Genomic DNA, 13158 nt, shown 5'->3' on the forward strand with positions numbered 1-13158 from the left:
GCTCACTGTTCATCCCAGAGACAGCATCGATCAGCTTCAGTTAGCAGCAGTAGCGAAGGAATCACTCCATCGGGTTCAGTTAACAGCCATCGATCGATCGCTCGGGTTCAGTAACGCGTAGCCTGCAGTGCAATCGCTCGGGTTCAGTTAGAGCCCAACGCCTCGCTCGGCTTCAGTTAGAGCCAACGCCTCGCACACACGCGCGTACGTAGGAGAGAAACGCGCATTGCTCCGCCCCCGACCTCCCACCGTAACCGGTAACTCCCCGAAATTTTCCTCCCCGTCGCTTCTACCATGGTTTTTTCCGTCATGGACAGCCCAAAGAATGTCATGCAGCTGCGTCTCTGGCCTGCCCAGGACGAAAAGCCCATTTTCTGTCATGATTTTTTGTCATAGAAGTAGGAGCCCACCACATCTATGATCATACCGGGTTTTGTCACAATTATCATCATAGAAGTGTCATATGTATGACAGAAAAAAATTCGTTCAGCCCAAAATGTCATGGATATGTCTTTTTTTTGTACTGAAGTGGGAAGCCATAGAGGGTTGTCATGATCATCCCAATTCTTGAACGATACCTCTTTTCGAGCGTCCAACTGGCAAGCGTTCCCAACTCCATACAAAAATAGGAGCATAGGACCACCAGTTCCGCCATCTTTTGAGGACCTACGACAAGCATCATCCAACTGCATGTAAAGGAAAACATGATTCAGTTAAGGACAAGTTTGCACTCGTAATGTACAAATAAACTCAAAATGAACAAATGATTACCTCCTGGTACAAGCATGTTAATTCCAACGAACCCCAGCTAAATTTGTTGTCGAATACATTCAACGCCTTGAGCCACGTCCATTGAGCGGCCCTGCCATCCATCAGCAAAGAGAATCTTTTCATATAACATACCACACGTATACGCGAGCATATGACTGGATCATATTGCGAGTAGTGTCAACGGGGCAATGCGCAAAGTTTGCTACGCTCCATGTATAAGGAGCGCCGACTGGGAGTCTATCTTTAGTCTTGTCTTCAGCCTCCTCGTGAGCCATGCCAATAAGGGTCTTCATCTGCTGGCACCACATGTCAGAATTTGTGCTTATACATAGAGGCTTCCCCTCGATAGGAAGTGCAAGGATCATAGAAACATTCTAAAGTGTCACGGTCATCTTCCCAGCCCAGAGGTGGAAAGTGTGTGTCTTCGGCCTCCACCGGTTCATAAGTGCAGGGATTGCCCCAACGTTCAGGTTTGGCGTCGACCGTCTGACAAGCTGGATGAACGGGAGGAGTCCAAGCATCTCAATATACGATGTGTACCCCTCATCGTATGACATGGCACTAGAGAAGGCCCCGTGAGACCGAATCTTCGGGGGGTCTAATCTTTTGCACACATACAAGTGAGAGTATTACGACAGATCATACACATTCGGAACTATACAAAATTTAAAACATACACGTCCAAGAGTATTTTTATTACCATTTTCTTCTCCGCCATCAAGTACTCCCGGTGTTCAACATCGTACTAATTATCGAGACCCACACCATCCTACATTTTTGAAACAATAAGACACTGCACTATGTGAGCATGTCAGTATCTCAATACAAATCCCATAAGAAATTGCTCTAATGTGAGCATGTGGAAAATATTTGAAACATGGTTTCTACACACATGTTCCTAATATGAACAAATATTGAAACAAATACACGTAAGGGCCAATTACCATAGCACACATATGTTACTAATTTGAACAAAACCAACTACCATAGTACACATATGTTTCTAATTTGAACAAAACCAACCTCCATAGTACATTTGGTTCTAAGAAAAATTAACCTCATAATTTCCGCCCCAATGAATCCTCTATAACACTATGCTTCCAAGTTTTGAAGAGTCCACATTCAATTGAAGGCTTCAATTGAGATTGGGTCACCCTATTTTGATCGGGTCGACAATTTCTCAAAGTATCTCATTTGATTCTTTTATACTATACACTATGCTTCCCAATTTTTAAGACCTCGCAATTAATTGGATCTTCAATTTAGAATTGGTTCAACCCGGTTTTGACCGGATCAAGAATTTCTCAAGGCCCTCCCATTCAATTCTTTTAATTCCCTATGTTTCCATTTTGAAGCTTTTTCATTCAATTGGTGTATTCAATTTTGGATTTGGTTCATGATTTTTTGCCGGGCCAATGATTTTTCAAATCAATCAGCAACAGCTGGCCTATAAAAACATATCAATGATGCGCATCCTCCCACCACCTAGAGCAAAGAAGCGTCACCATGTGAACTGTAGCATCAATATAGTGCATGCAAACACTAACATAGAAATTTCCTCATATAAATATACGTTGGTTAGCGGATAACACAAAACCACACCACAAATAACCCATCAAATCATCGCATTATAAATAAAAATAAAACACACTCCATCATCTCCCCCACCCTCTAAACAAAATATTCCTCTACTTCCAAAATATAAGGGGTATTATTTTTTTGGGAAAGTCAATTTTGTATAACTCTGACCAAGTTTAGAGCAAAAAATATCGACATCCACAATAATATTAAACAAAAAGGTATGAAAATTCATTCCATGATGAATCTAATCATACCGATTTGATATTATGAATTTTGATATATTTGTCCACAAATTTGATCAAACATAAAACGTTTGACTTTTCAAAAATTAATATACACCTTATTTTTGAAGTGGAGTAAGTATTTTTCTTAAAACCCAACAACACCAACGGTGCCGCAAAGCGCGCCTAACTCTTCTAGAATTATACGAAGCTAATGCTACACATCAAACAATCATGCCATTGTTACATAACAATTTCAAAATCTAATAGGATTTAGGGTCTCACCGAAACTTGCACAAAGAGGACGAATGTGATGGATTTTTTGGACGAAAACGAGAGGATCGGAGGAGAATGCCTTAGGGGATATTTTGAGGATCAAATCCTCAGTCGATTCCTTCAAATTTGGTCGATTTGGGAGAGGGATTGGAGAGGGGCATGAACCCTAGCCGCCAGTCCCCCTCTCTGTTTGTGAAAATGCAGAACGATGACTAGGTCGGGCCGTCAGCCAACCGTCGCACCTTAACCATAACAGGTGCATAGCGAGAAAGTGCTATCCACCACAGTATAGCGCCTACGGGTTGGGCGCTACTTAACCAGGGTGGGGTCTGGCCTGGCCCTAGGGGAGCCATGCGGACAAGGCGTATAGCGCCTGTCAGACGGGTGCTACGCCATGTAGTATAGTGCCCACGCATTGAACGCCACCCGAAAGGTTTAGCCGCGTGAAATAGTTTGACCGATAATCTATTATTCAAATTTCTTTCGCCTTTGAGTTATTTTTGTCTATTTTGCCGAGGCGGGGAGATGCCTGTCCCATGGATCGATGGAAGGGTGAGGCAGAGGCAAAGCTGCGGAACCATGCGGTCAATCTGGGCCCCTCCCCTGCAGGACCAAATCTCATGGATACATGGGCACTCCTCTCTCTCTCTCTCCTGCTGCATGCGTGCCTACACTACTGTTCCGAAGAAGATCCCTTTGGTAAAGGCCAAAGGAGGACACGAAAGGAGAAAACAAAAACAGACACCGGAGCCGCTGCTGCTGCTGCAGGCTTCCTTTCTTGCGCCGAGGGTACAGCACTTGGTTCCTTTCCCTGTGGTTTGACCCACCAGCGGCTTCTTTGGCCGGCCTCCTTTGCCCTCTTTACACTTTACACCCCCTAAAACACTCTTGAACTCAAATCAAACCTACTATAGTAGGAGTAGGCCTTTTCTTTCCATCAGTGAACATACTAAGAGGCTTTTTGGTGGTTAGATCTTGATCAAGTCTGCCCTTGCTTTAGACTCTGCATGCACTGTGACAAAGTCACAAGCATCTCTCCCCTCTCTCTCTCACACACACACACAATGGCCAGGGAGGAGTGATCTCCACAGTGGCAGCTTGGGGGTGGCGACCCTTTCTGCGTCAACAAAAGTGGAAAATGGGGCAAGAACCGAGGAGGAGAGGGAGGGTGCGCGGTTCGATGCACTGATGCACATGCAAAAGCCTAACCTTTGGAATTTACAATGGCAGGCCGGTTCTTCCTTTACAAAACATCCAGGCTACGGTGCTTTGTCGCAGCAATGATGCTGCTCTCTATCCAACTTTGCTGCTTCCGTTTCCAGCTTAGGAAGAACATCGATCGTGGTCAAAGAAAAACAAACACCGCTGGCCAATGGTACTAGTCCGAGTGCAAGTGTCGAATGGACAATGCAGAACGAGAATCATGTACCACGTAGAAGTAGAACCGTTTCTTTCCAAACAGAGAACTCCGTTCCTTACCCGCAGCATGTGACAAGTTTTATCAGATTTAAAACATTTTAGACACAATTTACCTAGTTTCGCACTTTAAAGCCCTAAAACAGAAAGTATCCCCGTGGACACACAGTTTTAGGGCTAAACCGCGGCACTTCACTCCAGGGGCGGCGCTAGGGGTATTCTTGGGTCTTCATGTGGATACCCATGATTTTTACAAAACAGTGTTGATTTTGGCAAAACAATGACAATTTTCTAAAAACAACAATGATTTGGCAAAATGAATATGCATGAATACCCAGAAGCAAATTCCTGAAGCCGCCACTGCTTCACTCAGGCGAACGAATTGGCCGCCACACTCTACGGGAGAAACGTGTGGCCTGATATCATGGCGTGTAGTAGGACTGTGGCGGCAACCAATGGCACCTTTTATTTGGAATGCCACGTGTGTGGGGCAGCTCTAGGCATCATCCAAACACAGCCTTAGTGAAAACCAAGTGATAGTCATGTTTCAGAATTTTGACTCAAACTTGATTTCCGTCGGATATTCTCTTGCCCTAGGGAGGGCACGCCGCTAACACATGCGAACAACACCCCACTTGTCGGCTCGTCACGCGCGGCAGGGGCGGAGACAGGACCCAGACCCCCAGGGCCTGGGCCCAAGGCGTGAGGTCCAACTCATCTGGTAACTATAGTGTTACCAGAGACGTGACACTCAAATCCAGGGGCATTTCTTGAAGATGGCCCGGGGCGCGCTGCTGGCCTGGCTCCGCCCCTGACACGCGGCTTCTACTCCAAAAGTGAAGAGGTGAGAGCAATTGCAACATATGCAAACAATATCGTTACCACTAAGTCCGCTACAAAGTTTAATGGCCTCAACACCGATGCACCCTCATCCGCAAACAAAAAAAAAATGATGACGCCCTCATCCTCTTGAGGCCATCATCTCACAATTATGGAGATAGCCTTAAGAGGTTGTTTGCTACATCAAGCATAAATAAAGAATTGTTGCATAACCTCTGAGGTGTGTGTTTATGCGTGTGTGTGTGCGAGAGAGAGTAAAATTATATATTCTCTATCTCTTTTTCGATAATTGAGCCAGTCAGTTAAGATATTTGTACGACAGATTGTTAGTTTATAACATTATTCAAGCATCCAATCGGGAAATGGGAGTTAGATAATTTATGAAATTGCTCAAACTACATTACAATTTCAAGCCTCTTTAAAACAAAGGATTATGCTTTAGGATTTAGGAATTCCTATGGATTTGGTCACTAACATCCTTTGGTTCATGTGAATGAGCCTTCAAGGGAAAGACATGGAACATTTAATATCCGCTGCGGCCTCACTTTTTTTTACTCCTAAGCATGGGATTGAGGCAAAGCAAACCGTCTATGGCAACAATGCGACCCATCTAGTGAGTGTTAGAATTTCACTAGTTTGATTCATGTATTATGCAATTTGTGTCATTCAAATAACTTATGTCAAATTTTACCTGTTTCCAATCCTTAGGTTTAGGTGTACATTCTTACATATTATATTTCTTCTATTCCCTTCTTTTTTAGAATCCTGTGAATCAAGGAGGCCCCTCACGCAAATTTTAAAGGAGTTGAATCTTTATGTTTTTTATGTCATTCGATTCACGATAATGAGACAGTTAGGATTTGTTGGAAGATTCATTTGCCCTATTTTGGAAAAAAAATCCATCCACTAAAACCTCTTGTTTCAATTCATTTCTTCTTCATGTAGTGACAAACACTCTTTGGTTGCAACTTCATCTAATTTTCTGATCATATTGGACTGAATAGAACATGACATTCCAATGCGACATATTTCCAATATGTTTTGAAAATCGCAACAATCAAATAGGCCCTGTTGTGGAGAGAATATCCCATGGAAACAAAAAAAAATCGGTGGAAATTAGTAAACGAATCAAGTGAAAATGTTTCAAAAAAAATGAAAATACAATTTCAAGTGGGAGCTAGCTCCCATGTGGAATTGAATTTGAAACATAAAATTTCACATTTTTTTTAGAATGCCACCTCTCCATCGTACTGTATTTTTTTCCAGAAATTTTGAAACATGATTTTCACTTGGTTTTCAACAGTGGATCGAAACTTGTCTCCACCGGATACTTTCTCCAACTGTGATCCCTTTTTCTCACGGTAAATTGAAAGTCGAAACAAATTTCCATTATTTCTTCTGCAATCCGTCCTACAACAAATAGTTCAGACCTCCTTTGGTTCAAAGGAAAAGTAGAAGAAGCACATTCGTATAACGAGTAGGAAATTTTCCTATGGTGGCATTACTAAAGGCTCGTTTGATTCAAAGGATTTTCATAGAAATTTTGCAGGACTAGAATCCTTAGGATTTTTTTTCCAATGTAGGTTTTTTTATTCATAGGGTTGAATCATATAGGAATTTTTCCTAAGGATTTCTTTGTACTACTTCCCATAAATTTCTTAGCATCCACGCCAACCTCTTTGAAAGAATCCTTTGTTTTGCCTATGATGCAATCAAACAACCCAAAATCCTATAGGATTGAGATGACCATGGCATTCGAACCCTATGTTTTCCTGTTCCGTGTTTTTAGAAGGTTGTGAATCAAAGAGGCACCAAGCTTTTGGTTCAAAGGAATGTGGCAAAGGAAAAGAGAGAGAGAGAGAGAGAGAGAGAGAGAGAGAGAGAGAGAGAGAGAGAGAGAGAGAGAGAACACAGAAATTTTACAATCCACTTGAACCTCTTGTCCAAATTCTTCCACACGAAGAACGAGACTGAGATCCTTCATGGCTTAAGAACATGCTAATTACATATTTCCTTATGGTTTAACTTTAAGAATTCCTGTGTTTTTTCCATTCCCATGAGCCAAACAGCCAAGCCTTCAAAATTCCTACGTTTTCTAATCTTCTGTTTTACGCATGCATTTCTATCTAATTTCTGCGCTTTTAGAATCATGTGAACCAAAGAGGCCTTGGTGTTTTCTTCAGATCTTCTACTATGTCGCTATATCCCTATGGTTCCTAGATTTAATTAGCCCTGTCTATATCTATGAGATAGATATAGATACAGTAGTACATGACGCAACATGTGTTTTGCTGTTTTGTTTCTTTCCTTCTCGAACGGACACATGCAGTACTAGGACTGAACATTGACCATTGGATTTCATACGGCGTACTGTACTACTAAATTTGATGGGACAGGCGGAGGTTTTGTACACTGGCACCAAGCATAAGAAAACATCTCAAATGGAAAGTGAATAGTGAGGCGAGCACTTCTCAAGTAACAAAAGATTTCCAATTTCCCCAGTCATTAACAACAAATTTCCAATTTTCCCAGTCATTAATCACATTTCACATGTTTGCAATTGCTAGCAAATACACTAACAGTTCCGCACTGACTCAGCATGAGAAGCTGTAAAACTACTAGAACACTGACCTCCAATTAACCACGCAAAATGTGGCTCGACCGCCTGATGTGTGCTTCGTCGCCATATTCTGTTGATCTTGCACAACAAAATCACAATGAGAGCCCAAGAAGAGCACTCCATGAATGAATCAACTTGCCAAAACCTACTTTTGTCTAGAGGATGGATGTTAGGAGCAAGAACACCAAGAAAAGAGTTAACGATCGATCCATCAGATGCCGCCTCCCTGGTGGCCTCCCCACAGGTACTGAGGTGAGCGGTGGTCAGGGTAGCCCGCGCCCATGGCCATGGCCTGGGAGATCGCCAGTGGCTGCTGCGCTTGCACTTCTTGCGGGACCGAGGCGTCGGGGGCGGTGGAGAGGTCGGGCTTGACGTCGGCGTCGGCGCCGTCCTGGAGGGGCAGGCGCTCGTAGACGGCGTTGGCGAAGGTGGCGGCGAAGAGGGTGACTGGCCCGGCGGCAACGAGCGGCCCCACGACGCACCCCCCGAGGACCTGGCCCTGCCCGGCGGAGAGCATGACGGCGAGGCCGGACGCCTCGGACGGCGCCGGGGGCGGGAGCACGGTGCCGGTCATGGAGAGGAGCTCGAAGCGCCCCGGGAGCGGCGCCTCCGAGGCCGCGCCGCGCACGACGACGTCCACGACGGAGCCGGACGCGCCCAGCACGCAGACGCCCCGGCCGCGGCGGCGCGCGTACTCGGCCACGCACGCCGCGACGTCGGCGCCGGGGGCCACCTCCAGGATGTGCGAGTGGAGCGCGTCAGGGCTGTCGCGCGTGATGATTATCGGCGGCTTGGGCTTGTTCTTGGACCCCATCGGCCGGCCCCGCGGCCTCCGCAGTGGCACGATGGCCCCCGCCGCCGCGCCCATCTGCCCCTCGCCCTGGCCCTGGCCCTGTTGCTGCTTGCTCTCCGGCGAGGCGGCCGGGGCGGCCACCGCTGGGGCCGGCGTCGGCGCCGGCATGGTCACCGCCGGCAGCTGCAGCTGCTGGTGCTGGTGCGGATGATGCTGCTGCATCTGCAGCGGCTGCGGCTGCGGCTGCGGCGGGAAGTCCATTGGCCCTTGCCACCACTTGCTGCTGCCGGTGGCCATGCACGTAGCCTCCCCCCAATCCGCCACACTGGCTGGCTCCACAGTAGGATCCCACGCCCCCTTTGGCCTCCTGACCCGCTGTCCTCCTGCCTCCCCTCTCTCTCTCTCGCGAGATCTCGAAGTCGGAGACTGGGAGAAACTGAGCGCTTTCGCAAAGCCTTGCCTCCCTCGCTCGCCCAGTTGTACTACCAAAAGTCAAGAGAGAGAACACAAGGGGCCAGGGCATATGGGAGGAGCGGAGCGGCTCTTGAAACCTGACGGGACGGCGAGACACGTGGAGCGCGGCGAGAAGGCGCGGCATGTGCGCGGTGTGGTGGCGACGCCGGTACGTGTCGCGGTGCAGCGCGCGGGCCGAACCGTCCGCGACCAATCTGTTTGTAACGCTCGCCTCATCATCGTGCCGTCTCTGTCCAATGGTTTCCCCGCCGTTTTCTCTTCTTCGTCTTTCTTACCAAAAAAAATGCTCTTCATCTTCCAAAAAAAAAATTCTTCATGTTTTCATATAAAAAAATGTTCTTCATGTTTCAAATATAATGTTCTTCATCGTGTCAAAAACAAAAAATGTTCTTTTCTTTTCTTTTAGCCGGATTCTTCATCTTCCATGAAAAGTTCTTCATTTACCATCGAATTGAACCGTAGGCCCTGTACTCTGCCACTTTTTTAGCGCGGTTTTCGGTTCTCTTCTCAACACGAAAGTGAAACTAAACGGACGCCAGGTACTCTGCAGGGGTTTTCACGTCACTTTCAGTTCTCCTTCTCAATGCGGAAGTGAAAACTGACGTCCGGTCCTCGGCAGGGTTTTTCGCGCCACTTTCATTTCTCCTTTCTCACTGTGGAAGTGAAAACTGATGCCCGGTCCTCTGCAAGGTTTTTCGTGTCATTTTCAGTTCTCCTTCTTATCACGCACGTGAAACCTGACGCCCGGTCCTCGGCAGGGTTTTCCGCGCCACTTTTAGTTCTCGTTCTCACCGTTGAAGTGAAAACTGACGCCAGGTCCTCTGCAGGGGTTTTCGTGCCGTTTTCAGTTCTCCTTCTCACCGCGCATGTGAAACCTGACACCCGGTCCTCGGCAGGGTTTTCCGCGCCACTTTCAGTTCTCCTTCTCACCACAGAAGTGAAAACTGACCCCGGTCCTCTGCAGGGTTTTCTGTGGCATTTTCAGTTTTCCTTCTCACAGCGGAAGTGAAACCTGACGCCCGGTCCTCTCCAAGGTTTTACGCGCCATTTTCAGTTCTCATTCTCACCACGGAAGTGAAACCAGACACCCGATCCTTTGCAGGGTTTTTCGTGTCATTTTCAATTCTCCTTCTCGCCGCGGAAGTGAAACCTGATGCGCAGTCCTCTGCAAGGTTTTTCACGACGCTTTTAGTTCTCCTTTTGACCGCGAAAGTGAAACCAGATGCTCTCTCCTCGGCTACCAAAGAAACCATTATAATCTCATCCAATGATTAGCCGAAAGATCATTAAGATGAGAATAACTTGTCATTTTCATTCATTAAGACGAGAGTTTTAAATGATATTGTGGCCATATTGGCCCGAGGACAACATTTTATGTGTGTTTTCAGTTCTCCTACTCATCGTGGAAGTAAAATCGGACACCCTGTTGCATTTTCGCATCATTTTAAGTTCTCCTTCTCACCGTGGAAGTAACACCTGACACATTATACAACTAACCGAAAGATCATACATAGTGTTACAATGGTGTTGCAAAAGTTAATTTTAAAGAAGGAAAAAAAACTTTCCTATTTTACTTGTGAAGATGAGAGTTTTAGATAATATTGCAGCCACAATGGCAAGGTTGTGTGGCCCCTAGTGCCCCCGAACAATTAATGACCAATCTGTAATGTTCACCCGATCATTGTGTCGTCTCCACCCAATCAGTTGTATAGCGAGGCTCAGGTTATGCCCCAGGCCAACCCCTAGACCTACAATAGCTATAGTGGCTACAATGTGCTACAGCATCTTCTGTATATGAAGGGTTCGACCGCCACGGCCTAGGCCGTGTCCCGGGCAACCCGAGGTCTGGCTACGTCCCTGCATGCAATGTTTTTCGTGACCTTTCAGTTCTCCTTCTCACCATATAAGAGAAACCGGACGTCCTATCCTTGACTGCCAAATAAACCATTTCTGGTTTTCGCGCACGACTCTCCGAAAGATCATACATACTATTACCATTACAATGGGATTGCGAAACTTTTATTTAGGCAAGGCATAAAACTTGCCTTGTCAACAATTAAGACAAAAGTTTTAGACGATAATGTGGCCACGGTAGAACTTGATGCAATAGGGTCGCCTAACACCCCCGAACGGTCCACGGTGGATCTGTAACATTTGCACCAGTATCGTGTTGTCTCTCACAAGCGTTTCCGAGCGTTTCTCTCCCAAACAAACTTTTCGTAAATTCAAACAACCTTTTCGTAAGCGTCTTTCGATTGACCTGGGAGATCAAATTGATTTCTCTCCCAAGCGTTTTTCTAGCGTTTCGAGTGCTCTTCACCACATAAATGAAATCGGATACCCCGTCCTTGGCTGCCATGGAAGCTGCTTTTGCTTTCATCCAGCGACTCACATGAAAGATCATACATGCTACTAGAGTCATCGTAGAACTTTTTAAACAAGGTTAAACACTTGCCATTTTTATAATTTAAGAAGGGATTTTCAGATAACACCATGCCCACAATGGTTACACAAAAAGTAAAAACATGCCTACACTCCCGACATCAAGGAACCCGAGTGCTTGGCGCCCACAATACACCTCTATCCCCGCCTTGTCCTTGACTTTGTTGTTGAGGACGATAGGCCACATTTTGAAGACTCTAGTTTCGCTTGTTTCAAATCTCCCAAGAGACAAGCATTGCGAAAACCTGGCTTTGAGAGATTATCCGCATCCCATTTAGGATATAATTGGCAAAGAAGTACTCTCTTCGTTTCAAAATAGATGACTCAACTTTATATTAATTTTAGTACTCCCTTCGTCCGGAAATACTCGTCGGAGGAATGGATGTATCTAGATGTATTTTAGTTCTAGATACATTCATTTTTATGCATTTTTTCGACAAGTATTTTCGGACGGAAAGAGTATAAAGTTAATGCAAAGTTAAGTCATCTATTTTAAAACGTACAAAGTTAAGTCATCTATTTTAAAACGGAGGGAGTACATATTAGACTGATTGAAGAAGACGACAGGTCTGCTTGAAGAATACGACAGTTCAACTGTAGATGAGGCTAATCAACTGTACTTGGCCTTGCATTCATCTGAAACCTGAGGTCCTAAAATAGGATTATCCTGCTCGATAAGATATGCACTTGAGTGCAAGTGGTCCGTAGTCAACTCGTTAATCGAGATATTGTTTATTCAGGCAGTTTGCATCCTACGCCATGACCCTCTTCACCGATCAGGTTGCTAGGCATGCACAGTTCCATCTGTTCTATAATAGCCATAGGTTAGCAGAACCGATAATGATCAACTCCTTCAACTTGCAGTTTAATCGGAAATATAGGTGATGGTTTTTATTCGCCGCATATACATTTGTTGTGGTCGTTTCCCCAAATCTTTACAATTTTGAGGGAGTGCTTAGTCTAGTGACAATATAACTCCGGAATAAAATTAGTTGTGTATATCAATTGATGCAGAGTCTCAGAAGTTTTTTTTAAAAAAAGAACAATATATCATAGGGCATTTCTAACCAAACCTCTAAAATTTAGCCTCTCAGATGTGTGTCTCATCAAATCGTAACTCCTTGGCTCCGGAGGGAAACCTCTGATCTGCGGGATCGGGCGATGAAGGCGTCTTCACGTCTTCTTCCTCCTTGGGGGCATCGTCTTGGAGCCGGCTACAACCTGAGACCGGTGGATGGCGGCATCTTCGCCGCATGGAAGGGCGGCATCTTCGCCGCGTGGGATGGCGGCATCTTCGCCGCGTGGAAGGGCGGCATCTTCGCTGCGTGGTTTGCTGAGGCGGCCGTTTCAGGGGCGCCGATTTCTGTTTGGCAACGATGATGGCGTCAAGAGGAGCTTGGGTCGCGGCTCGGGCTTTGGTAGTCGAATCTTCCCGGCGTGCCCGAGGTGCTCTTTAGGGCACGGTCGGCGCAAGTCCTGCATATTTCCCTTGTGAGGCTCGTCGTCAAAGTCGAAGTTGTCGGTTGTTGGCGCGTGTGGCCATCTGTTGGCATGTCCCGTGATTGCTCTGTATAGCTGTTTGCGAGGGCGACTTGTTGGTGGAGCTCTATGGTGAAGTCGGAGTCGCCCGTTCGGAGATAACCGGTGATGACGATGATGCTTGCGACTCCCCGGCGGATGTCTTTTCTTCTTTGCAGCTCATGTTTCATGTCGGTGGCCAGGTT

The 13158-nt window shown here is 46.0% G+C and overlaps 1 protein-coding gene across 1 annotated transcript; it reads right to left on the reverse strand.

Moving 5' to 3' along the window:
- Positions 1 to 7605: 7605 nt before the first annotated feature.
- Positions 7606 to 8949, reverse strand: LOC119340492 (AT-hook motif nuclear-localized protein 27-like). Its single transcript, XM_037612412.1, has one exon. It carries the CDS (start codon positions 8813 to 8815, stop codon positions 7937 to 7939), a length of 879 nt encoding a protein of 292 aa, XP_037468309.1. The 5' UTR covers positions 8816 to 8949; the 3' UTR covers positions 7606 to 7936.
- Between the last annotated feature and the right edge of the window lie 4209 nt (positions 8950 to 13158).

The sequence above is a fragment of the Triticum dicoccoides genome, chromosome 7B (assembly GCF_002162155.2).
Source record: "Triticum dicoccoides isolate Atlit2015 ecotype Zavitan chromosome 7B, WEW_v2.0, whole genome shotgun sequence".
Lineage (NCBI taxonomy): Eukaryota > Viridiplantae > Streptophyta > Magnoliopsida > Poales > Poaceae > Triticum > Triticum dicoccoides.